The 26,035-nt window shown below is 41.8% G+C and overlaps 1 protein-coding gene across 8 annotated transcripts in view; it reads left to right on the top strand.

Moving 5' to 3' along the window:
- The window catches only part of MYO18A (myosin XVIIIA), a 380,371-nt gene that overhangs the window by 222,463 nt on the left and 131,873 nt on the right, over positions 1-26,035 (top strand). For all 8 annotated transcript variants that reach the window (XR_015057662.1, XM_085879337.1, XM_085879342.1 and 5 more), the window contains one exon: positions 10,922-11,038. Coding sequence is in view for 7 of the 8 variants with exons in the window: in XM_085879337.1 (XP_085735463.1) it covers positions 10,922-11,038 (117 nt within the window). In the remaining variant the exon portion in view is untranslated. The remainder of the gene's footprint in view (positions 1-10,921; positions 11,039-26,035) is intronic.

The following is a 26,035-nucleotide window of genomic DNA, read 5'->3' as shown; positions in this document are numbered from 1 at the left end:
CAAGCCACTGAGATTCTAACACTTCTTCAGGTACTTGCACTGAAACAATTTTACATTTCAAAGCATTTTATACTTTCATGAGAGAGTGATGGGGGCTATCAACCCAGACTGCAGACGTGTCCTTTAGACAAGAAGCCACTTCGTACATTTCGAGGCAAAGGTTCGCTGTTATCAGCTCAGGTCACACCGCTCCAGACCAAGACATTTATCATCATTTACGGCAAATGTCTTTTGGCCAGAAATGACAGCCAATTCAACTTGTAGCATAACAGTTGCATTTCTAAAACTCCATTTGTTACAATTTAGAATACATTAATATAAATTTTTCCCCCACATTCCCCCGTTTTTTTTTTTTTAAGGAAAATTTGAGTAATTTTTCTTACACATCATTACCATGTCTCGTTCCTGAAGGAGAAAAGATTTCCATTACTCAAGTTCAATCAACAATGGCAGCGAGTGCTCTTATCAGAAAATGAGCGAGTTTCCATTTAATTTATGGCCTATTCATCAGCATGTGTCACACATTGAAAATATGCCACCCGAAGTCAGAAGATAAACAGGTCAGGGTGTGGATAGAGCAGCACCCAACGGGAAACACAATCGAAGCAGTCCTTGAGCTGAGGAGAAGGTAGATGTGGGCAAGTACAAGTTTGGGCCAGACACTGGGTTGAAGGAGACGAAAAGGAACACATACTGTAACCGACTCGCAGTGTGGAACTCCAGGCCTGTCGTACATTGAAGCAACCACAGCAAGTTCACGATGCATTTGCAGAGCGGCAATCGAGAGTGTGGCTGAGAACATTCCTCCATTCAGGCACCACACAACGCCGACGTTAAGACTTTGCTCAACCTTCTCCTCAGTGGGTTTTTTTATCCCCCGCCGTGTGGCGGAAGGGGGATATTGTTGTCACCCAGGTCGTCCGGCTGTCCGTCCGTCCGTCCGTCCGTCCGTCCGTCCGTCCATCCGGGCGTCAACATTTATAGCTGTGAGTGCGATAAGTCATAAACTGTTCGCCATATCTATTTGAAATTTGGATCACACATGTACCACCTGAAAAGGAAGAATGCTATTGATTTTGGGCATGGCCAGATCCAAGATGGCCGACTGGGGTGGCCATCTTCAAAAAATGTTTTTTCGCCGTATCGATTTGAAATTTGAGTCACACATGTACCACCTGAAAAGGAAGAACCCTATTGATTTTGGGCGTGGCCGGATCCAAGATGGCCGACTGGGGCGGCCATATTGAAAAAATGTTTTTTTAAATAAATGGAAAACCGCTTATGTGATTTCAATTAGTTTTGGTTACTACGTTCCTCACCCCTGGGGAACTTTTTTGAGATGATGACCAAATGGTGTCTTGTTTCCAATTCACTTCCCTCATTATCTGGAATATGTATGACCTTTTTCATTCAATGGCGGGGGATTCCCCATCTCTGATGTTATATTTCTTTCTTTTTCCCACATTGCTCCATCTTATCTCCTCAGGAAGGGGCATGATCATGTGTTGAATATTCAATCACCAACATCTGGGTTCTCCCATCATCCAATCTTTGTGTGGAAGTTCTTGCCAAGCTTCATTTAGACGAAATCATACATTTCATAGTTTAACTGCATTCAACACTCCGAAACAAACAAAACCAAAGTTAACATCGAGTAAACATCATGGGTCAACATCATGGGCTCATGTATTTCCACAAGACTGACAAAGGCTCTTCCAAAGCATTCAACTTACATTATCGATATTTTATCTCTTTCCTTATTATTTCCCTAAATGACAACTAAAATATTCAGATATCCCAGTTGTACGTATAATCAAAACATTCATCTCATTTGCTATTTCCATGTAAAGGCAAACAGTCTTAATCAGAGTTCCAATTTGCGATCAATAATTCTTTTCACAAAAATATTCCATCATTTATCCCAAAATATGAAGGTAATCTATTTCTTCAAGAACCAAATCCAAATCGATTTTGCACAGTTACCATTTTAACATTCACATCTGCTGAACAATTTACAGTTTCTTTCACAAATAGTTCCAGAGCAACTGCCATTTTTATCATCTTGATTCAATTCTCAGTAATTTTCCTTATCCTCAATTAAGAGATGAACAAGGGTTTTTTTTAATGAGCTTAGTCTGAAAGTAACTAGCACAGTTACCGCACAACCCCCAATTTGAGAGTTCCACTCCGCTCGGCCATCCTGACATCGAGTTGCCGATCTGCAGAGCGTCTTTGGCTGCAGAGCGTAAAATATCTCAAAAAGTAACGTTTAACCAATCTCTCTTAAACAACACTGAATTCCATCGACATTTTAAATCTCTGACATTTCTCCATCTGTCCACTTCTCTCTCACCAAAACAGCAAACATGCTGCCATTTTTCCAACTCACATACACAAACCATCTATCACTTCTTCTGACCTTCTCAATTACGAATCCATTTTCCTTTATCAAAACAAATAAATCATTTTAAACAGTTGTACAAAAATTGTCAAATCACTTGTCAAATCTGTCATCAGGCGAATATCATTTAAATTGCAGCTCAAACACTCTGTCTACACATGTAGCTAGACCCTCCCCAATATTTATCCCAGTCTTGGAAAAGCATCTTAAACTTCAGACAAATAAACATCCAAACTCTCTAAAACAACTTTTTGGTCAAAACAATAAAATATTTCCTTTTAAAATCCATCAATCAAAAATAAAATCTTCAGCGTCTATCCAATTAAATCATGAATTTACCTTAACTGAATCGATCAAAGGGTTACACTGGGTTGGTTGCCATTGCCTTCCCAGCACAAGTTCAGGCAACCTTAACATTTACAGACGAATAAAACGGCACGCCTATTTCAACGTCCATCCGAGGGAAATAATCAATTATCTGTGAATCGCCCCACGTGATAAACATCATCAATCAATTTTAAAATCATTCCAAATCACGTTTCTACATTTAAATCACATCTTTTAAATACAATGGTTACAACTCAGATCAAATCTTCGAAACATTTCTGACACGTCCTCAGAGCTTGCCTAGCACTTAAACTTGCCGGGTTGTGTAATTACAAATCATCACAATGCCAGCGAGAGCTCAACTCCCAAGACTTCACATTCCGAATACAGTATATCCCACATTCACAATTGTTATTTCAATTTATTCAAAATCACTATGGTTTTTTAAAATAAAACTTCAACACTTTTTCCGAAATGGACTTCACTTTAAACAGATTCAGTAGAGAGGGTGCGCCACAAACACCAAGTAACAAGGAACAGGAAGTTCTCTCCACATCCGGTGGGAAGAAAAAGGAAAAAAACTGACAGGCAAAACCCACAGTTTAGCTTTACTCTGTCATGGCTTCAACACACACACACACTAACGAGCATTGCATCTCATAGACTCGCGTGTGATCACGTGACAAATACCAATCACATTTCTATCTCATTTTACAGTCATTGCCAACGGCATGCACACTTTGACACAATGGCCGCCATCCTCTTGAATCTGCATATGAATCGAATTTCACACTTAAAGCAAAGACTCAAACACAGACTCAGTGAAAAGACATGCCACCCCCCACAGATCCAGTGGAGGGGGCGAGCTGCAGTGTCACAGCTTGTGACCTTCGCGTGGAAATACAATGCCAAGAATGCATAACATGCCAACCCAAACAGACCCACAGCTTAATTCAGCACGAGTTAAAATATCGTCAAAATCCCAACAGAACACGTTTCATTGCAGTGAATATTGGACTCGCACAAGTTTCATTTTTTTTACTCTCAGCAACACATGTATCTCAATTCAAATCACCAACCACGCTCCCAGCCGGTCAATCTTCTCCTGCACTCCACAAAACGTTTCGTGCAAATCATTGCATTTACAAATTTATAAACCTCCACACAATATAATATAACAACCTCACTGCCAATAAACTTCCAGTGAGTTCAATGAACAAAAGGTAACTCTAATAACTCTTACAAACAGGTAACTTATAATATTTATCTATTTTAACCCTATCTCGGCGTCTCAGCCGTGTCCTCGGCCATCTCTCTCACAGCCGGTCTGTATCAATGCAAACATGTGGCATGTCGCTTCATCATGCCCATTTAATTACGCGTCTGGCTCCTCATTGAGCCTCTTCTTGTCATCTGACTCCTCTTCTTCTGCAGCACTTTTCTAAAACAACTACAGTACTTATCGTTTACTTTAAAACGGACTCTCTCCGCCGGATCCTCTTCTTTCTATCAATAAAATTATCTGACAATGAACTTTTCTTTGTTCGAAATGCGTTACCTGCTGAGAGCGCTCTCCCTTACCTTCGCTCAAGCACTTGTCGTTCCTCCAGGCACTGCCTCCGGCAGATTAAGCACCTCCGGTCACGAGCACCGCAGCAACCTCGGTTCGATCCGAGTCACGGCACCAACTGTTGTGGATTTTTTAACCCACCTTGTTGTGATTGTTGTCCTCCTGAAGGATTCTAACTGGCCGATTGTGGAATCCTATTTGACTTCAGGCAGAGTTTAACGTTTGTCCGATTTGGTTATAAAATCCTGCATAAAACCCATTGACACTGATAAAACCGATGTCCACACAAGTCCTTCCTTGTGAAACAATTTATTTTCTAATTATCCACCATCCACTTTTCACCCTCATACAATGAACTTAAGAATCCCCATTGATTGCAATATTATTTGGTTCTATTTCATTTATTCTTACTTTAGTTAACAGTTGGACCAACACGATTCAATTCACTTCCACATTACATCAGAGAGTTTTATTCTAACTTGGCACTTGGTCAGTTCCAAGGAGCACAAGCCACTGAGATTCTAATACTTCCTCAGGTACTTGCACTGAAACAATTTTACATTTCAAAGCATTTTATAGTTTCATGAGAGAGTGGTGGGGGCTATCAACCCAGACTGCAGACGTGTCCTTTAGACCAGAAGCCACTTCGTACATTTCGAGGCAAACGTTCGCTGTTATCAGCTGAGGTCACACCGCTCCAGACGAAGACATTTATCATCATTTAGGGCAAAAGTCTCTTGGCCAGAAAGGATAGCCAATTCAACTTGTAGCATAAAAGTTACATTTCTAAAACTCCATTTGTTACAATTTATAATACATTAATATATATTTTTCCCCCACAACAGTATAGCATGATACTTGAAAAAGTTGTGGACGGATTATGCTAAAACATGGTTAATGGTTTGGGTAGGTCACACGAACAAGCTGATTAGATTTTGGTTCAGGTCGGATTGCAGATCTGGCCTATCGGTGGAATCCAAAATGTAAACTGCTTATCCTGCCAGAGGTATGTGCTCTACTGCCTGCCGTTCTTGTTCTTCTCGTCGTTCCCTCAAACCTTGTGTTTTACCTCTGCAAATGTCTGCCAATAACGAGAGCCACTCTCCTGCTGGCTACCAAGCTAGTTCCCTCTCATTATCTTTCTTTCTATCCGAACCGTTTTCCTCTCCTTCACATCTTTATCTACCTGTGTGGAGATCTCTTCTTTGGTTGATGATTCATCTTGATTTGTTTCTCCCATTTTAATTTGCTCTTCCATATGAGTTCATCCACTTGTGAGCACGAGTAATATTTGCAAGGGGTGTTTATTGTCCATTGTTCACTTCCTCTGGCTTTTATTTTTGTTCTTGTGAATTCATTTATTCCTCTGCTCTTACTTTTTTTTTTCCTCCTTTTATTTTTCTCCTTCGTTTTCTCTCTATTTCTGACTCATGATGTTTTGCTACCTTTGCTGTCATTGCGCTTTTTATTATCTTGCTAAAACGAAGTTTTTGCAAGATATGTTAGTCAGCTTGTATGTTTTTGTTTTTTTTTTGTCTGTAATCACGTATAAAAAATTCTGCAGAGCACAGTTATCATTGGAAATTTTTGTAACTTTGCATATCAGAGGCTTATAGAGGTCCCTTTCAGTGCACAAAATGTTGAAGGTCAAGGTCAAAGGTCAAGGTCATTTTGTCGCAAATCAGGGGAGTCGACGAAACCCTTATTTTTTGAGTAATTTTGATCGGATCATCTTCAAACTTCATGGGAATATAGTTCATGGTCTGGCGCTCAGCTGATTAATTTTTGGTGGCGATTGGCCTTGACCTTCATGGTTAGCGCCTAAGGTCAAACATATTTGACCCCAAGGTCAAATTTTCAAGTTTTAGGAACCATATCGTGTAGTACCTCAAATTGAACACCTCGATGAGTGCTTTCTGGATATGTCAAGATTGAGACATTATGACGTCATTTGGTGACGTTATGAGGCAAAATTGTTTTTCTTCGTTATTAATTATTTTCTTCCTTGTTTGAATCCCCCCTTTTTATTTTTCAACTCTTTTCTCTCCCTCCCTCCTTTCCTCCCTTCCTCTCCTCCCACCTAATAATCTATTTATCCCTCCAGGGTATGATTATCTTCTCCCACTGCAACTACCTTAAATTTTCTACTTTACACACAAATCCCTCCGTCTTTCATCAACTGCTTCACTTAATTCTTCACTCTCTCCATCTATTAAGAGAGGCTGTATCAACATGTTTTTAAAATGTCGATGAGTACTTCTGACCCAGCTTGAAAGCCCAGGTTACAATGGGCCATGTTGAGCCAAAGACGAAGTGGTATGTTGTAGTAATATGTGCAAGTTGGTTGTTAATGCTGCCGTTTCATTTGCAACTCGCACTTCATATCGGGGGAAAAGTCACAATCCTGGACGGGTCGCCACTCCGACACAGGATACCAGCCAGCATGCTGACACTCATCTTGCCGACCTCGGAAGGATGACAAGCAGAGTCAACCCCACCTGGTATTAATTCAATAGCCGAGTGGGATTTGAACTCAGGACGCTAGGATCCCAAGCCCACCACCCTAACCATTAAGCAAACACCAGGCTTTCCCTCGGATGGACGTTAAGCAGGCGTCCCATCTGCCGACAATAGTTAGACCCACCGTGTTCTTCGTGAAGAAGAGGCAAGTTCTTGCCGACACCCTGAACAAATTCCAAATTCCTGTCCTAACTCCTGCTGGTCGGGCATTGGTAAACAACCCAGTATAATCCTTCCTTCGGAAGCTGCTTCAGTGGAACTGACACTCTGTGAAGAGGATGACACATCAGAGAGAGAGAGAGGGAGAGAGAGAGAGAGAGAGAGAGAGAGAGAGAGAGAGAGAGAGAGAGAGAGAGAGAGAGAGAGAGAGAGAGAGAGAGAGAGAGAGAGAGAGAGAGAGAGAGAGAGAGAGAGAGAGAGAGAGAGAGAGAGAGAGAGAGAGAGAGAGAGAGAGAGAGAGAGAGAGAGAGGGAGAGAGAGAGAGAGAGAGAGTGCCCTGGATGTGGATGTTGGCAGTATCACAAGGAGGGTTGTGTTGGAATTGTATCTGCACACTAGGGGGGTTGGGGGGGATTAGGAGAGACTGAGGGAGCAAGATCTGAATCGAGACATTAAAAAGACTGGGTGTGATGAGAGAAAGAGAGAGAGAGAGAGAGAGAGAGAGAGAGAGAGAGAGAGAGAGAGAGAGAGAGAGAGAGAGAGAGAGAGAGAGAGAGAGAGAGAGAGAGAGAGAGAGAGAGAGAAGAAGAAGAAGAAGAAGAAGAAGAAGAAGATAGAAGAAGATAGAAGATATATAGAGATATATAGAGATATATAGAGATATATAGAGATATATAGAGATATATAGAGATATATAGAGATATATAGAGATATATAGAGATATATAGAGATATATAGAGATATAGTAACATAGTAACAGGCACTGTGCTTCCAAAATCATCAACTGCCCATTTTGGCCACCGATACGAGAATCATAAACTGAACCACGTTTATGCATTTTCATAAATGACACGCAATCACAGTCAAACAATAGATTTGTAGAGAAAAGCTAATTGTGCCATGCCTGGTCATGTCTTGTTTGAAATCTGTTTTGTTTACTAGCTTGTGCCATTGTTATTATAATGGTTAATTATGAGCTGGTATAAAATGCATCCTTTTATGTCTCATCTCTGTTAAATCGATGCTTTTTATCTCGAGAATAAACGAGCCAACAGTGCCCAGGCAAGCACGTAAATTTTCCTTCATGTCAATAATCAAATGGATGTTTGCTTTGTATTCACCCATGAAAATACTCATTAACAGAGTTGTTTTCTCCGCTCTACTTTTTATACTGCCCTCACTTCAAAGTATGATTGCTGTCAATTTTTATTTGATGGGTTGCATTACTTTTTATAGACAGTATCTTTGTGGCCATCTGAAATTGCTTTGAAGGCATGTGAGAGTTGACTATGAAGTGGACTGGTATAACTTATAGGCCCAACCAGGTGAGCAAGCATGTTGTTAGTGAGTCACCTGAGAGTTTTTTTAAGCAGTGTAGCTGCTTCAATACTTGGTACATCCTTCCTTCCATCCATCCATCCCTCTGTCAAAAGTGAAGAAGGGGCACCTTTCCAACCCACCGTGTTGACTTCTAAAAGGTTCTCAAGTGTAATTCTGGAGGGTTCTATTGGGTGCGAAACGGAAAGTGTAATGGGGTTTTGTTTTGCTTTTTAAAAATTTTCGAAGTCTCATTAGCTTAGTTGTTCAGACACTCAATCATCTTGAAATGGAAATCCACAATATTGCTGCTTTTCGTGATGTTTTAACCCACGTCTCTGGATTGCCCCCCCTTCACCTGTTTTTTTTACGACTCTGTTGTGCAGTGCTGTACCAAAATATTCTTTCTCAATGATCAGAAATTTTACCAGCACAGCTGATTTATTGTCGTAAAATGATGACGTGTAACATTCCATTGTTGTTGTTGCAATGATTCTAAAGTGTTCTAAAGGGATCTAAACCGAATTTGTCAGTCTGTTGTTTTTATTGAAGCAGCTTTTGTGGTGTGAACAATTGTGCCGAATCTTTTACAACATTGAAAAAGCAAAAGATTAGGTGAGTAGATCGAGGAAATATTTTGTTCTTAGAAGGGAACCGAAACGCTCAGACCAGGTCAGGTATGGGAGCATGCACCAGAGCAGCTCGTCGCTGCGTCCACTTTCTGCTGATACTCCAGGGGCCTCGATGTGGCCTTCACCCAGGCAGATGCCTGGCCCATCCCCATCTCCTTGAGATGCTGATAAACCTGCTGCAACCATGAAGCACGTGGTCGGCCCACTGGACTCCTCCACTCATGAGGCTCCCTCGCTGAGAGAATCTGGTGAGCAGGATCAGCGTCAGGAAAATGAGCCACATGTCCATACAGCCGCAGCTGATGCTCACGGACTATGCGGGTAACAAATCTCATTTGAGTCTCTCAGCAACCGCTCGTTGGACACAAAGTCCGATCAGCGATAGCCAAGGATTCTCCGAAGAGACCTGGTACCAAAGGAATTAAGTCTCCGTCTCAGATCCCTGGTCAAAGTCCAAGTCAAATCCATAGAGCAAGACTGAAAGCACCAAGGACCTGAAGACTTGGACTTTTGCCTTCCCGCACAGGTACCGGCAGCCCCATGATCCAGTGAATTCATGACTCCCCAGGCCAGACCCAGATGTCTATTGACCTCTGGCTCACAGCCAGCAGAGACATGAATATCACTGCCAAGGCAATGAATCTCTCTGCAGCTTCATCACCCTCACCACAAACAGGCACAGACAGCACAGCAGCATCCAAGATGTCATTGAAAGCCTAGATCTTAGTTTTGACCCAGGAAACCCATAATACCAGCGGCTCCGACTCCTCATTCAGCACTTCGAGGGCCTCCAAAAGGATATCCAGAGTCACCGCAAAGATGACTGCATCATCTGCGAAATCAAGGTCAGAGACATTGACATTCCCAAACGATGCACCACAGCTTCATCTCTCCGACATCCTCCCCAGAATCCAGTCCATACAAGCGTTGAAAAGTGTGGGGGCCAGTACACAGCTACACACCCCGACAAGCTCCAGTAACAACTGTAAATAAGTCGGAGATGGTATTACCACCTCTCACAGCACTCTCAGTACCAGAGTATAGTTCACACATCAGATTGATCAGTATTGGTGGCACCCCACGAAAACTGAGAATCCTCCAGAGGACATCCCGATTCACTGAACTGAATGCTTTGCACAGATCAATAAAAGCTGCAAGCAGCCCCTGCCGGAACTTTCGTCCGCGTTCAGTGAGGACCCGAAGAGCAAGGATACGGTCAATCGTTGACCTCTTTGGTGTAAAGCCTGACTGCTCTGGGCGCTGGTGCTCAAGCAGATGGCGGTGAACCCGATCAAGAATTATCCGAGTAAAGACCTTGCCCGGCACTGAGGCACTGATGTTAGAAAAGTCAGTTTCAGAAATGGCTGCATTTATTAAAATTATTTTATTCTTTGGTGACCGAGTTTGTTTTTTTTTTTCCTTCAAATGCATTTTTTTTTGCTTTGTGCTGAGAGTTCAGTAATTATGTTCTTCGGTATTGGTTCACCCACCCTTATCCCCCTCCCTTTCCCAAATCTTTCTTTCCCCAAAGTAAGACCTATCTCTTATCAGTAATTCATCCCTGTTCTTGTGGCAAGATACTGGAGTTGAGAGCATTTTCCTCCTCTTTGTGAAACACCAGGATGACTGTTTATAGTCGCGCGGGAACTGAACCCAGAAGAGACAGAGTGTTGCATCCAATTAGTATTCAGTATTTCAGAGGGGACTTTAAGCTCGCTGTCCCATCTGCTCGCATTTTGTTGTGTACATTAGGATTGCTTTATTATTTACTGCTACATTGGCCAAATTACAAATCCTTGCCTTGATTGAGGGTTACATTGACAGCACAATGCAATGGATTTGTGACCTGTCGAAGATGATGGAAACAGTTATAGAAGCAATCATCTGCAAATAAAATAAATGCTTTTGGAAATAAGGCACAAGTTTCCTTGTAAACACTTATTTTATTCACCTTGCCATTTTCCTATGCTGCCCCCTCCTACCTTTTCCATGCAGGCAGAAGAGCAGGTGTCACGGTTACAGAGAGAGCTGAACGAACTTCAAGGCCGAATGGAGGAAGATCAGGAGGACAACAATGAGCTCCTTCGGAAGCACAAGGCCCTTGTAACCCAGGTAATAACTCGAAGGGCACTCGGTAGAGAGCATACCTCCGCCAGGCTGGTTGGTTCACGATTTGTATCCCACTGAAAAGCTATATCTGGATTTGGACCTGAACTAAAATTTAATCGGCTTGTTCTCGTCACCTAACCAACTCACCCACCAAGTTTCGTTCAAATCCGTCCATAATTTTTGAAATATCCTGTGACACACACACATATATATATATATATATATATATATATATATATATATATATATATATATATATATATAAATATATATATATATATATATATATATATATTTTTTTTAATCCTGTCACTCAATGGTGAAGAATTAATGAAAAAAAATTCTCAGATCCATATCCGCATTCGGATCTTCACCAAAATCTAATAATCTCGTCCGTGTCACATACCCAAGCTCTCCACAAATTTTCGACCAAATCCGTCCACAACTTTTTGAGATATTTTGTTCACAAACAAACAAACAGACAGGTGAAAACATAACCTCCTTCTGCCTTTGTTGGCGGAGGTAAAAACCTTTGTCTTTGCTTCTGGCTCTGCAATTTCTTCGATAAACTTTAAAGATTTTCTTGTGATCTGTCTAATTGATCATTGAAATCCTGTCAGCTTTGGGAAAATAAAAGTAAATGTCTTGCTTTTCTGAAGATGAGATTGCAAAGCGCAACTTATTTTTTGCTGTTTTTTGTTTATTCCCGATGAATACTCGCTCTGAGTTCCAAGTGGCAGTAAGATGAAGTGAGCTAAACGAGTCAGAGTGGCTTGAGCTTTCACACTAAAACAAGAAAAGTCAGGATGTCTACGGTGAAACTGAATTTGAAGGTCGGCTGACATTTCTCGTCCACCGATGCCATTTTATTAAACACTCGAAAGACGCTAACCCAAACTGCAAAGTTTATTCTTAATGTATTGATAAACTGTAAACATTGATGAAATTTTTCATTTGGAATCGATTATATATTATTGAAGTTATTAAAGTTGTCATTACTTCTTGATAGTGTGATGCAACATTTTGATGACATGGAAGCGATGTAATTTTTTTTTTACAAGTGTATGAACTATGGCTATATGTCACGGGTTTACATTTATGCTCTGACAATTCTTCTCTTTTTGTATACTATATAATCCACCAGCCAAACATCGTTGGCCACTCTCTCACATACTTCTTCCTTCAAATGTTTTTGCTTCACTCTTTTACTTGTGTTTCACTCATTCAGCTGGATCACAATCATATATACATAGTTACATACTTTCCTTCCTCACTAATAGATTGATATTTTTCAACGTATGGTGAGCCCTGCTGGTGTAATACGAAGGATTTATTGTCATCGAGTGCCCCTGCATTTTATGCCAGTGACACGACATTCAGAATTATTTGGAAATATTGTCACTACTTGTATGGCAAGTGCATAACAGTCAAATCTTGTGGACCTACAACTGTCAGTTGTCAAATCAAAAACCTTGTGATCTTTCGAATGACAGAGTTTCGATTCCACCAAAATTGAGATGAACAACTTAAGATACTGATAAAAAGCACAGCATCCAACTCTGCATCTCCAACCTATTGTTCATACCTCAAAATTCATAATGACAATTCTTTCTTTGGTTTCACTATTAAACACAGACATACATAAAAATTTTCCTGACATCAACATCTCCAAATGCTCTAATCAAAATTTCTAACTTCCTTCTGATGGACTCGCCGTTCATGACTATGAGCTATGATCTGTTTCTAAACCTCTCTGTCACTTACTGAGTAATTTTGTCAGTGATACTCCTCTTTAACAGGTGTTAGCAGAGTTATTTTGCACTTCAACTGCTGTGTGGTCTTGCTGTCTGGAAACAGTATGGTTCGAAGTTGTATGTAAATGCCTGCTACGGTTACAGGCAGGTTGTGTTTGGCTGCACATAAGTAGCACAGAACATGTGCTTCTATGAAGGCTTGGTTCTGATTTCCTTTTGAACATGGTCATGGTTATTTCCCTCTTTGTGTTTCACATTGTCCATCTAAAGCTTAGTTGGACTTCTTTTGTAGGAATGGTATGGAAACGCCACAGGTTTAATCCAACACAAATCCTCAACGTGATCCACCAAGACAAGTTTATCAACCTGTAAAGTACTTACCAGTCATCTGTGAAGGATTTCATGTCCAATAACACTCATTAAACTTTTGAACAACATCGCTGAGCTACAAATCTGATGGATGCCAAATAGCCTGTTTGTAATTCTTCTTATTCTTCATATTCCTCTTTTCAGACAGCCTAACTAAAATTGGTTTAAGCTCAGGATTTGGTTTAAACACAAATCTTCTGTATTTTAGAGTGGGAATGTCGATGACAACTCAAATTTTTCACAACCTGAAAGGATTCCATGAAAAGTAGGTATAACTGCTAAACTATATGCATGGGAATACAAAAGGAAACGAGTGGTGGGCGGGACCAAGCCTGACAATCAGGCTGGTGGGTGCAGGGCCATGGTGACACAATTGCCCAAGGGCCAATCACATCGAAATGGGTGAGGTAAACTGTGGAAAATAATGTACAGTCTGACAGTAGTGACAACAGAAAACCACTTTTAAAAACAGGTGTGGTTGATGGAATATTATGTACAGTCCAACAACCATTCTTGCAAAACATACGGTAATTTTCACCACTCTGTGGACTCGTTTCCTCCGCCTCCGCTCTGACCCGTTTGCTCCATTCCGCCTCTCTCCACCAAGCGAAGAAATCACATGCACCATGAGCCAGCCAAAAGCCAACCTGTCGTGCGGGACGCATGGTTCATGTGTGGATAACTTATTTAGAGTGTACAATGCACATGTACATAATAAAAACTGAATATATCAGGAATTTCCCTGGCCTCCCGCAGAATGAATTATGGTTTCAAGACCAAGCCGATTTTCATTTATTTACGTCACTTCATATGTGAATTACATGTCTATCAGTTTGTTTATAAGCCTTGAAAAGTCAGACGAAAACCAAAAATTCGTTTTTAGCTCGCCTGTTCGAAGAACAGAGAGCTATAGCGGTACCCCCGGCGTGAGCGTCAGCGTGAGCGTGAAAATGTTTAAGTTTTTGGTGCAAGTTATTTAGAAGCTTGCCATTCATTTAATATGTGTACTCGGATGCTGATCTTTGGCATGGAGGTTCCTTTGGGGTATACTATTGGTGTAGTGAAATTGGAATTAAAAAAGAATTTCAAATTAAAAAAAATTTTGACCTGTTTTGAACTTAACTTTTTTGAAGCACATCAACGTTAAAGTTTTTGGTGCAAGTTATTTAGAAGCTTGCCATTCATTTAATATGTGTACTAGGATGCTTGTATTTGGCATGGAGGTTCTTTTGGGGTATACTATTGGTGTCGTGAAGTTGAAATTAAAAAATAATTTCAAATTTTGTAAATTTTTGACCTGTTTTGAACTTAACTTTTTTTGTAGCACATCAATGTTAAAGTTTTTTTCCTTTCTGATGTTTTTATCTACCACACTATTTTTTTTACTGATTACAATATACAAATACATATATTGCTTTAAAATTATTTGGATCAGACTTCAGTGCAATGCTTTACAAAAAATATTATTGGACTAGTCCTTTAAAAACGATAAATGTATAAACAGGCGAGCATTGGGTGGCCTTGATACCAACTCTCTGGTTTAAAATTAAAGACCATGATTTTCTTTGTTCTGCATTTTGAGAACATACCTTCATTGGGCTGTGTATATGAGACCGTTGCCATGATTGCTGCGAGCAAAACATGCATTACCTCGTTTTAGTTGAAATCAAAATATACCTTTGTTTCCTCAAAATAGTACCGTCATTTAATGTGAGAAGACTCATTCAGTCATCACATGTTCACCGGAGGCCTATGAACCCTCAGACCTATGCGGAGCGAAAAAGATGGCGGTGATTTATTGACGGCTGGAGGGAAAAGCATAGCCGAGCTAATGGGTTGTCCTTGTGAAGCTGGGGAAGAGAGGGGAGGCATGGCCTGTAGAATGGGTGGTGCTCATGACACACCGACACAAACATGTCTTTGTACAAATATATATATATATATATATATATATATATATATATATATATATATATATATATATATATATATATATATATATATATATATACATAGAATTTGTGTAGGTTGTAATTATGTAAAAACAAAATCTCGAAGTGGTGGGGTGAAATTATTTATGAGTGACTGTTATGCTGTGTATTGGTACATTGCAATGTTAACGCTTATATGCGTATTATTTGACATGGAATTAATTGTTGATGTACAACTATTATTCTTCACTCGTATGTAGCACAAAGCTGCATGAAAGCATCATTGGCTGAGGCCATGGCTGTGCTCTATAGATTCTGGCAGGAAGTTGTAATTTGGCTGTGGTTCTGGCAATAGCTCACCTACTCTTCTTGAAGGACACCATGGGATCTTTAACTTCCACCAACTAATGCTGGCAGACGAGACAACCGTTTGACAACCATCCGAGGGACGGCACACACATTGATGAATCACCCTGCCTGTGAAACACCGGGATGACAGTTTATAACTGGTTCAGGATTCAACCCAGGCGAGACAGCAGAGAGGTGATCGTGCGTACCTCTCGGCTATCCTTTCAGCCCAATAATTGTGTGATGTTTGTTGAGGTTAGATGTTTCTTCTAAAAGTTGAGTTGAGTTGCAAAGTTCAAAATTAGAATGTCATTGTTGGACTTTGCGCACTGTGGAAAGATCGCCAGTGTTTTTTTTGTTTGCTTCAAGATATGCTGCAGAATCATCTCATAAGTTTGAGCAGTTTCGGGAGGAAGGAACTTCGTGAATATTCTCTCTCCGAATAGATATATTGGGAAAGCAGAGTGAAAAGCGAAGATGGGTGGGGGAAGGAAGGCCAGTCATCAGTTATTTTTCTATGTTTATCATGGAGGCCATGATAAACCAGAGACTTCCCAATGGTACTTGCAGGTGGAAACGCAAAAGCAACGACTGGTCACAACTTTTTGAAAAATTCAGGGTCTTCCATCACCAAATATATTTTTGTTCGATGATCGAGATAAAACTCAGCACCATCTGAACATTGCTTGCAGAGCAGAATGTTGATGATAATTTTGGAATTGAAAATCTGAACATTGTATATTTTACACTTTATGTCAGATTGTCACACTGGATGACAATATGCACAAGGGTGAAAACATGTCATACCAAACAACAATCAGAGGCAGATGGGAGTAGTTCTTAAATCCTCTTCTCAAGGTAGCAAAGTTGTATATACAGGGGGCTGCAAAAGTAGGTATACAGTAATGAAAAATGAAACGTGTGCATAAAACGTATTTTATTGATTATACAAGCATATCAATAATAACATACCAATAATAAACACATCAATAATAAACATATTAATCCCTCAAATGTTCAAACTGTTTGCCCTGGTATTGATCATTGGTTCTCGAAAAAATATTTTCACGAAAAATATGTGACCACTATATTCGTTATTGTTGTGTGTCTGTATGTCTGTCTGTATGTCTGTCTATGTCTGTCTGTCTGTCTGTCTGTCCCGAGCATAGCTCCGTGGGTTTTGATCCGATCCTGATGAAATTTTGGTGGGAGGTTTATATCATGATCTGGTTGTGTTTTCCTGAGAATGGGCATGGTGCGCCCATTTCGTGGTGTTTTTAGGGGGGAGCCGATTTCAATTTGCATCTTCTCCGAGGGGTTTTGTTCAATCTGACAGGGGTTTCGGTATTTGGTTAGCCCAATGGCACCTGCATAACCCCACAGAGCTCGATTTTTCATTTTCGTCCCAAGGTCAAGGCCACAAGGTCACGAACTTAGAAAATTGTGATTTTTACATAAAAATCCATCTTCTCCGAGGGGCTTGTCGAATCTGGCAGGGGTTTCGGTATTTGGTTAGCCCAATGGCACCTGCATAGCCCCACAGAGCTCGATTTTTCATTTACATCCCAAGGTCAAGGCCACAAGGTCACGAACTTAGAAAACTGCGAATTGTGTTTTTAGGGGGTAGCCGATTGCAATTTGCATCTTCTCTGAGGGGGTTTGTCGAATATGACAAGGGTTTCAGTATTTGGTTAGCCCAATGGCACCTGCATAGCCCCACGGAGCTCGATTTTTCATTTACGTCCCAAGGTCAAGGCCACAAGGTCACAAACTTAGAAAATTGTGATTTTTACATCTTCTCCGAGGTCTGATATATGTTACTGCAGTAGCACATTTCCAAAAATCTTCAGGTTTACATCTTACAAAAAATCCATCTTCTCCGAGGGGCTTGTCGAATCTGGCAGGGGTTTCGGTATTTGGTTAGCCCAATGGCACCTGCATAGCCCCACAGAGCTCGATTTTTCATTTACGTCCCAAGGTCAAGGCCACAAGGTCACGAACTTAGAAAACTGCGAATTGTGTTTTTAGGGGGTAGCCGATTGCAATTTACATCTTCTCTGAGGGGGTTTGTCGAATATGACAAGGGTTTCAGTATTTGGTTAGCCCAATGGCACCTGCATAGCCCCACGGAGCTCGATTTTTCATTTACGTCCCAAGGTCAAGGCCACAAGGTCACAAACTTAGAAAATTGTGATTTTTACATAAAAATCCATCTTCTCCGAGGGGCTTGTCGAATCTGGCAGGGGTTTTCGGTATTTGGTTAGCCCAATGGCACCTGCATAGCCCCACGGAGCTAGATTTTTCATTTTAGTCCCAAGGTCAAGGTCACAAGCTCATGAACTTAGAAAATTTCGAATTTTGACATAAAAATCAGACGACCGCCCAAACTTTGAGAGCTTCGGATGACAATATTTTTTTATGCATAATCTTGAGGTCATTCCCCACCTAAAGTCTTGAAACCATTTTTCTCTATCTCGAACACCTTGCCCATGGCGCCCCTACAAGTTTGTTTTTACGCTGATTTCATCAAAGTATTTGTAATTATCCGAGGAGTGTGAAATGCCATATAGCCTATATGACGTTATATTGTTCCTGGAATTTTCCAGAGGAAGTTTTGCACCAAAGGTCATAATCCTTGACCTTTGGCCTTTAAAGTTCACAAAGGTCAAATTTTCAAAGTTGTGGGAATCGAACCGGGTTTTCGACCTTCTTCGACGAACTAACTCCATTAAGCTATAGCATGTATCCTGTTTCCTTATTTTAATGTCCACAACATTGTTTTGGGACCTTAAAAGGTTATGCAAAGGTCAAATTTTGAAAGTTGTTGAAAGAAACCGGGTTTTCGACATTTTGCAGCTAATAACCTGTCACTCGTACCACATCATGTTGATCATTTTTATAACTTGGTCAAACGTTATAACATTGTGTCATCCTTGACTTCTGAAACAATCGACATCGTCAAATACCGCTCGTGAACCATCGTCGTCTTCAGACTTGTAATACTATTATAATACTGGTGATACTGGTATAATCCTTACTGTATACCTACTTTTGCAGCCCCCTGTATATATGAGTGTAAGAGCTAGCAAAACCATGTGGGGATAAAAATTTATATTCACCCACCTTCAATATGACATCAGCCCATTAGACTTGCAATGGTTCATTTCTTACATCACTAGACGGTGAAATGAGAGTTCAAGATCACCCCCTGCTTCAATCTGAGCCGTCATCTTCCTTTAAATGTTTCATCACTTTGTGCATTAAACATCATTACCTGGACACTTTTTTTCCTCTTCTCACAGACGAGTGTGTGCAGAAGCGTCTCAAACTTGTGCAACATCTTTTCAGGATGTGATTTTTGTAGTTTGGCCCTGAAATAAAAAACACAAAGTTAACGCAACTCCCAACAGATTAGCCTTTTATCTTTCAGTAGACGAGGCAGTCTGATATATGTTACTGCAGTAGCACATTTCCAAAAATCTTCAGGTTTATATTTATTTAGTTGTTTGAAGATGAGTCGTACAAGATCATAATTAATTATTTTTTTTTACAGATCAAGATCATAGCTACAGCCTCTTCACCAGCTGTAATCAGTTCGTTGACAGCTGGTGCCTGTGTCTGAAACACTTGTGCTTGTTTAATGAAGTGGTCTTTTGTCCTTACTCTCTTAAGGACAACCAAAGACTCGTGACGTTGTATTGCATCCAAGTAAGGCATGAATGAACAGTATATGACTGCTCTCATGAGGCCCAAGTACTTCTTTTGTGGACCTGATCTTCCATATTTTTGGATGGCTTTTCACAACTTGCCTTGACTCTAATGTTGGGGATACATCAAACAGTTGTGGTTTCTAACTTGGTAGCAAAGCACAGCCAGAAAATCAGTATCTTCCCCAATGAGCACTGTGACCATTCTTTCGGCACACCACAAAGCAGCCTGTAGTGTCACGAGATCAGTGAAACATTGGCATGAATGCTGGTGCAGTCAGATTCTTGCAGTCTTGTGCTAACGAGCTTGATAAAATGTTGCTTGTTCTGAATACTGGCAAGGAATTCTTCCTTCTTCATTTGGAATTGCATGTCACCTGTAAAATGCACTGTTGCTCCGATGCAACCTTTCGTCTTTCTCACGTGGGTCATTTCCTTATTTCATAGACCAGACTCGTAACCATCGAGGACAATCACTGCACTTCCATATTTCCTCCCAACACAGCTAACATACCATTGACAGAGAGCATTATAGGTGTTGCCACAGCCACTCAAACAAGAATTGTGATGCAGAAGAGAACCACCATCTAACACATATTGAACATCACCAGCTGGACTTTGTGGGGGGTTTTTTGCATACTTTGTCGAGGTTCATATATGAGCTGACATGCTGAACATATAACAAAGGGAGAAGGAGACAAGAGAGGTGGGAGAAGGAAGCACAACAACAGTAGGGAACAGAGACATGAGGAGATCTGTGGACGGGAGAGGGATGGGGCGGGAAACATGTGGCATACAAGATGGACATCACAGTGACTTTCAGGAAGAAAAACCAGGAATTTGAAAGAGGTGGGTTTGGGGTGGATAAACGGGGGTAGAAAAGATCAAGATTTTCGATGGGGGAAGATATGAGATGGTGGTGAACAGCGGTTTTGCAGACCTGGAAGGATGAGTCAGATTTATTTCAGAGAGCGAGTGAGTTCGTTCCAGAGGCGGCAAAAAAAAAGAGGAATGAAAGAGTGAAAGTGAGCTTGATTTTGATTTTCTTGATAGAATTCAAATTCTTGATTTTGATATTTTTACCAGAAGGGGGTTATTGGCGGACCTTGAGCACCCTGCGGAAATATTGGGGGGACATAGCACAGACAGAGATGGGAGGGGGCAAGGCTAGAGAGGGAGTCTGTTGAAGACAAAGACCACCGACCTGCCTGCGGTGAGAGAGTGAGAGACCCAAAGACTCAGCTTCATCGCGGGAGATACCAATGATCCTAAAAGCCTTGGTTTCCACAGTGTGAAGTGGAGAAAGGTGTGAGGCAGGAGCACCAGCCCTGGAGGGGAGAGCAGTACTACATCAAGCTGCGGATGAAAGCTTTGTATATGGATAGGAGCTCAGGTGTGCCAAGGAAGGACTTTGCACGACGGAGAATGACTGGCTTTGGAGGCCAGCTTGGAAATGTGGCTTTCCCAGAAAATATGGCAGATGGTGACACCCAAAAGCTTGAGAGACAGTACTTCTTCAAGTGGATTGTTGAGAAAGTCGGTAGGGGAGGGGGGGGGGTGTTGGGTAGGTTTACCAGTCCTTCTGGAGAGACGTGTTTGGCTATGTTTGTCAAGTAAATCCCATATGGTGTCTCCTAATGCAGGATTGCTTGCTTGTCACATCACACCAGGAGCGTCAAAAAGTGCAGAGGTGCAACTGCAAAGTGTATGTGTCACAGGAATGGAATATCATCACATCTCTCACCAGCAATGATCAGATGCTGGAACTACACCTGAGCATCAACTTTCAACTCATCATTAATCTTGATGAAGGATTTATCTTTCAGTGTAACTGCCTGATTGCTCCTCTTGAGTTTGTACTCCAAGGTGTTTCTTCTGACCACACTGGCAAAGATTTTAGTTCACACTGTCAACATTGCCTTCATTGTCAGCAATTCTGCCACTTGCACTGCTGCATCGTTTAAGATTGTCAGTGAATGGGCTTCAATCTTCCAGATATTTACTTCCGCCACCGAAGGTGGACGGAGGTTATGTTTTCACCCTTGTTACTTGGCGAAAAAATTTTTTCGCCAAGTATGTTGGTCTGTAGCCTTTGTTTTGTTTTCTGTCTGTCTGTCTGTCTGTCTGTCTGTCTGTATTGGGAAGTCAATCTAGTCGAAAAAAAAAAAAATTTGAGATTTGTTCTACCCTTATTATCAGTATTTAAAATGGCGATTTCAGTTAATACAATGGTGATTTCGATGAAACTTGGTTGGTAGGTTCATACCCCGACCTAGTGTGCAAATGAGAACCGTTGCTATGGACACCACCGTTGCCTAGCAACGGGACTTTGAAATTTTAGAAAAATCATAAAAAAATTATTTTTTCGAAAATCAAAAATCGGGCCACGAGCGACTGTGGGCAGGCAGTACATTCAGCCATATTGTCAAAAATTTCCAGCCGGATCCTATGAAAACTGTCGGAGAAGATAGACTTTGAATGAACCCTGGTCGAAAACAATAAAAAAACGAAGTTCGTTATATCTCAGAGACTATGAGTCAGATATACATGAAACTGGTATGGTAGGTTCATGGTATGTCCTAGTTATGTGTGAGAAAGAACCGTTGCTATGGACCCCTCCCTTGCCTAGCAACGGCTGAAAAACCTCTAAATGTGGAGGTATTTTAACGAAAAAACAATCTGCAGCATTAACCCTTGAAGCGAGAATCATGAATTTTCTTGTGCTTAATCCTCAGGTCATTCCCCATCGAACGGGCCCATCACGTCAGGTTCTATTGGGTAGGCGACTACCCATGTCCGCCTACCGGCTTGTCTGTCTGTTTGTCACATGATTTTTGTCCACAGTTTTGAAGCAATCGTTTTGAAAACAAAATCTTTTCTGTATGTAGGTGACCGGAAGTGATTCTTCACCGTTGAGAGATAGGGCGAAAAACAACATATATAGCACAGTATCTCAAAAGGTTATCAATGGATTTAGATGGAACTCTGTGGACAGGTTGGGAATGCCACTGGGAAGAATTGATTCAATTTTGGTAAAGATGCAAATCCAGATCTGCATATGAGAATTATTTAATTTCTAACTGATTTTTCACCATTGAGAGATGGGACTAAAAACGATATTTCTTGATATCTCAAAAAGTTGTGGATGGATTTGAATGAAACTTGATGGACAGGTTGGGTGTGTGACAAGGACTAATTGATTTGATCTAAACCTGGGGGGGGGGTGGGATGGCGTGCTTATGTAAGCAATCTCTGTGCCAATTCTGAACAACATCGGTAAATTCATGGTCCGAGAAATGCTTGGGGATTTCTTGCACACTTTGAGATACCTAAGACCCATTAGAACCACTTGACACTGAAGACCCTATGGATGCCAAAACTCTGGAGACGCATCAGACCCTTCAGACCCCTAAGACCCTCCAGACCCCTAAGACCCTCCAGACCCCTAAGACCCTTCAGACCCCTAAGACCCTCCAGACTCCTAAGACCCTTCAGAACCCTAAGACACATTAGAACCCGATGACCATTTAGAAACTTCAGACCCCTTATAGTGGGGCAACTTCGCTAAATATAGCATAACAATTGTGCATTTTGTGAGTAAAGCACCAAATTTGGCACACTAGTAGCCGATCATATTATGAACAGATTTGGATATTGGGCCATCTCAAATTCAGCTGCTGATGGCTGTGGCAGCCATTTTTCAAAATGGCCACCAGTGGTTACTGTTATGACACATATCTGCTTTACTAGAGAGGAATGCAGGTTGATAGTGAAAGTTTATTTACTAATAAAGGTCCAATAATGGTCAACGAAAGTAACAATTTGATTTGGTTGAGAAAAAAAAGTGAAAGTGGATTAATTAGTCTTATTAAGACACAGATTCTGAATGAAAACCAATGATAAACATTCATAGCACTATTGGCTTGGCACATGGTAGTAGAAGTGGTGTGCGTGCATATTGACCCCGGAATCGCGCACGGTTGAGTTGCCAGCTTACACTTGTTGACTCGATTCATTGTTATTTTGTTACGTGCCCATAGAGTTCTCTATGCTATCCCATTGTTAACCATAGTTCATCAAGTTGAGTTTGGTTTGCGAGGTGCAGTTTGGTCATAGGATTATCTCAGTCACAGATTACCGGGTTACGAGGTTCTGCATGTATTTCCGTTCTGCCTTCACGGCGCCAGTTCCAGTTTGTTACTGAGTGAGGAAGTTCTCTGTTCGTACCGGCGTGTTGGCGAGATATCTTTACCATGATAACTCGTTAGTTTTCGGGTTATCTTCGTTTGAATGACGGCAATGCCAAACCATTTGTAAGTAGTTTTCCATTCTAGTTTCCATTTTCATGGCTAAGCTAATTTGTTTTGGTCAATTTTTAGAGTAACCCTTCCGTTTTCTGAAACTGCGTTTTTATTGACTCTTACAGTCAATCGCAACACATCTCAGCACATCGGCTCAAAATAACCTAAATATGGATGAATTCGGTCGTATTGGGAATGAAGCCTTGTAACTCAGATGATGAGTGTGAATTGTCTATGTGCCGTCACAAGTGGCAATAGTATTTATGACTCTGGGCTAGCTAGATGTAGCTGGAGAATTTATGGCTGGCAACTTCACTGTACAGAAGACGAAGAACGTGTTCTCTTCGATCCCAATCGACCAGGCACATGAACAGAACAACACATGCATCAAAGGAGATGGTGGAGCAGTCGGCCTCACTGATAACCCAAATGCCCTGCGGCGTTGGATGATTACTGGGCCAGAAGTTGCCAGGGCAATAGAAGAGTTCCAAGATGGCCGTCAACACTGGGGGAGGCGAGAGGACACACGTCATCACGACCAGACACCAAGTGTGCAAACCTCTTTCGCCAAGGATGTCCGTGCCCTTGTCAGCGTCATAGAAGAGCTTGGCAACCCCTTTGAGGAAGAGAGCCTGGATCTGGTTGTCCTTGACACAAAGGAAATTGCAGGTCCTGCTGCAGTTGAGAATGTCAGGAATGTGAAGAAGATTGGCCAAGTGCAGTTCCAGGCTTTCACCAGAGAATGCCCGGTGGAAAGGACCAAGCCAATTGATGATGCAATTCGTCGGAACAAGCTGAAGGTGTTTAGCACTTCCACCCCGAGAAGTGTGAGCAAAGGGAAACAGCAGCTGGCCTCTCTCAGGAACGACGTGGCACTTTTCTCACGGATCTACATCGGTTGCCAGATGAAGGATGGAAACCTTGAAGAGTTCTTTCGTCATGAGAATCAAGCGTGTCCTCCAGCTCTCTCCGATGGAGAAAGTCTCCATCTAGGTACGAAGAGTGATCTCCTCAAATGCTTTGAAGAGTTCTCCAATGCCTAATCAGAGGCTCCTGATACCACCAGCCTAGTTCTTGATGGGGCAGTCATTGTCCAGATGCTGAAGCCTGCAGTAGCCAAGAACTTTGATGACTATGCCAAGGATGTCTTCATACCGTACCTGTCAACAAAGCTTCAGACTGTGTCACGCCTGGACCTGGTCTGGGACCGCTACGTTGCTGATTCACTGAAAGGCAGTGCAAGATCAAAGCGTGGAAAAGGAGTGCGTAGACGCGTGGTCGGAGCAGCAGTTATATTTGGAAACTGGCAGAACTTCCTCCGAGTGGACACCAACAAGACCGAGCTGTTCAAGTTCCTATCAGAAGCTATCTTCAGGTGGTTTGACCAGGATGACAAGCAGCTGGTTATCACTGATGGAGAGGCAGTCCTGAGCAAGCCACCGCTGCTAGACCTGGCCTTGCTTGCCCCATGCAGCCACGAAGAAGCTGACAGTCGAATGTTGTTGCATGCATCCCATGCAGCCAACCATGGTCACCACAAGATACTGATCAAGACAGTTGACACCGATGTTGTGGTGTTGGCTGTGTCAGTGGCCCAGGGACTGCAACCAGAAGATGAACTGTGGCTAGCATTTGGCACTGGGAAGAGTTTTCGGTACCTGGCAGCCCACAGAATAGCAGCTGGCCTAGGACCAGAGAAGGCACAGGCACTCCCAATGTTTCACGCTCTGACTGGGTGTGACACTGTATCTAGCTTTGCTGGACATGGTAAGAAGACTGCTTGGACAATCTGGACCGTTCTGCCAGAACTTACAGATCCAGTGCTGAAGCTATCCTCTGCACCAAGTGGCATACCAGACGATGTCATGCACACCACCGAGAGGTTCGTCATATTGCTCTATGACAGAACCAGCACGTGCAACGACATTGACAAGGCCCGGAAGAAACTCTTCACGAAGAAGAACAACGTGCAGCTGATCCCGCCAACCAAGGCAGCTCTGGAGGAGCATGTGAAGAGGGCGGCCTACCAAGGAGGCCATGTGTTGGGTCAAACACTGCTACCAACGCCAGAGCTGCCTCCTCCATCCAGCTGGGGCTGGGTCAAGAATGACGAGGGGGTGTACGAGCCACACTGGACGAAGCTACCCAAAGCAGCCCACACCTGCTATGAGCTGGTATCGTGCAAGTGCAAGAAGAGCTGTGTGAAGCGTTGCAAGTGCAAAAAGGCCACACTTGAATGCACAGCTTTGTGTGTGTGTGTGAGGGAGAGTGCTCACAAAATTGAGAGAATATTAACAGAGCAGACTGTGTCAGTGATTCAGAACATTTAAATCAGACATATCTCGATCAATTTCTATGAGTGAGATGTCGGTATTCATATGAATGAGACGCAGCCCATGATTCGTTTGCCACCATTCTCAACAACCACTGACTTTACATAAGCGATGTTGGTATTCATATCAATCAGACACAGCCCTTGATTCGTTTGCCACCATTCTCAACAACTACTGACTTTACATAAGCGATGTTGGTATTCATATCAATCAGACGCGGCCTGCGATTCGTTTGCCACCATTCTCAACAACCAATT

The sequence above is a fragment of the Eptatretus burgeri genome, chromosome 4, assembly GCF_056783735.1.
Source record: "Eptatretus burgeri isolate ZD-2024b chromosome 4, Ebu_testis_v1, whole genome shotgun sequence".
Taxonomy (NCBI): Eukaryota; Metazoa; Chordata; class Myxini; order Myxiniformes; family Myxinidae; genus Eptatretus; species Eptatretus burgeri.
The sequence above is the reverse complement of the archived record's forward strand: the minus strand, read 5'-3'. Positions and strand labels throughout refer to the sequence as shown.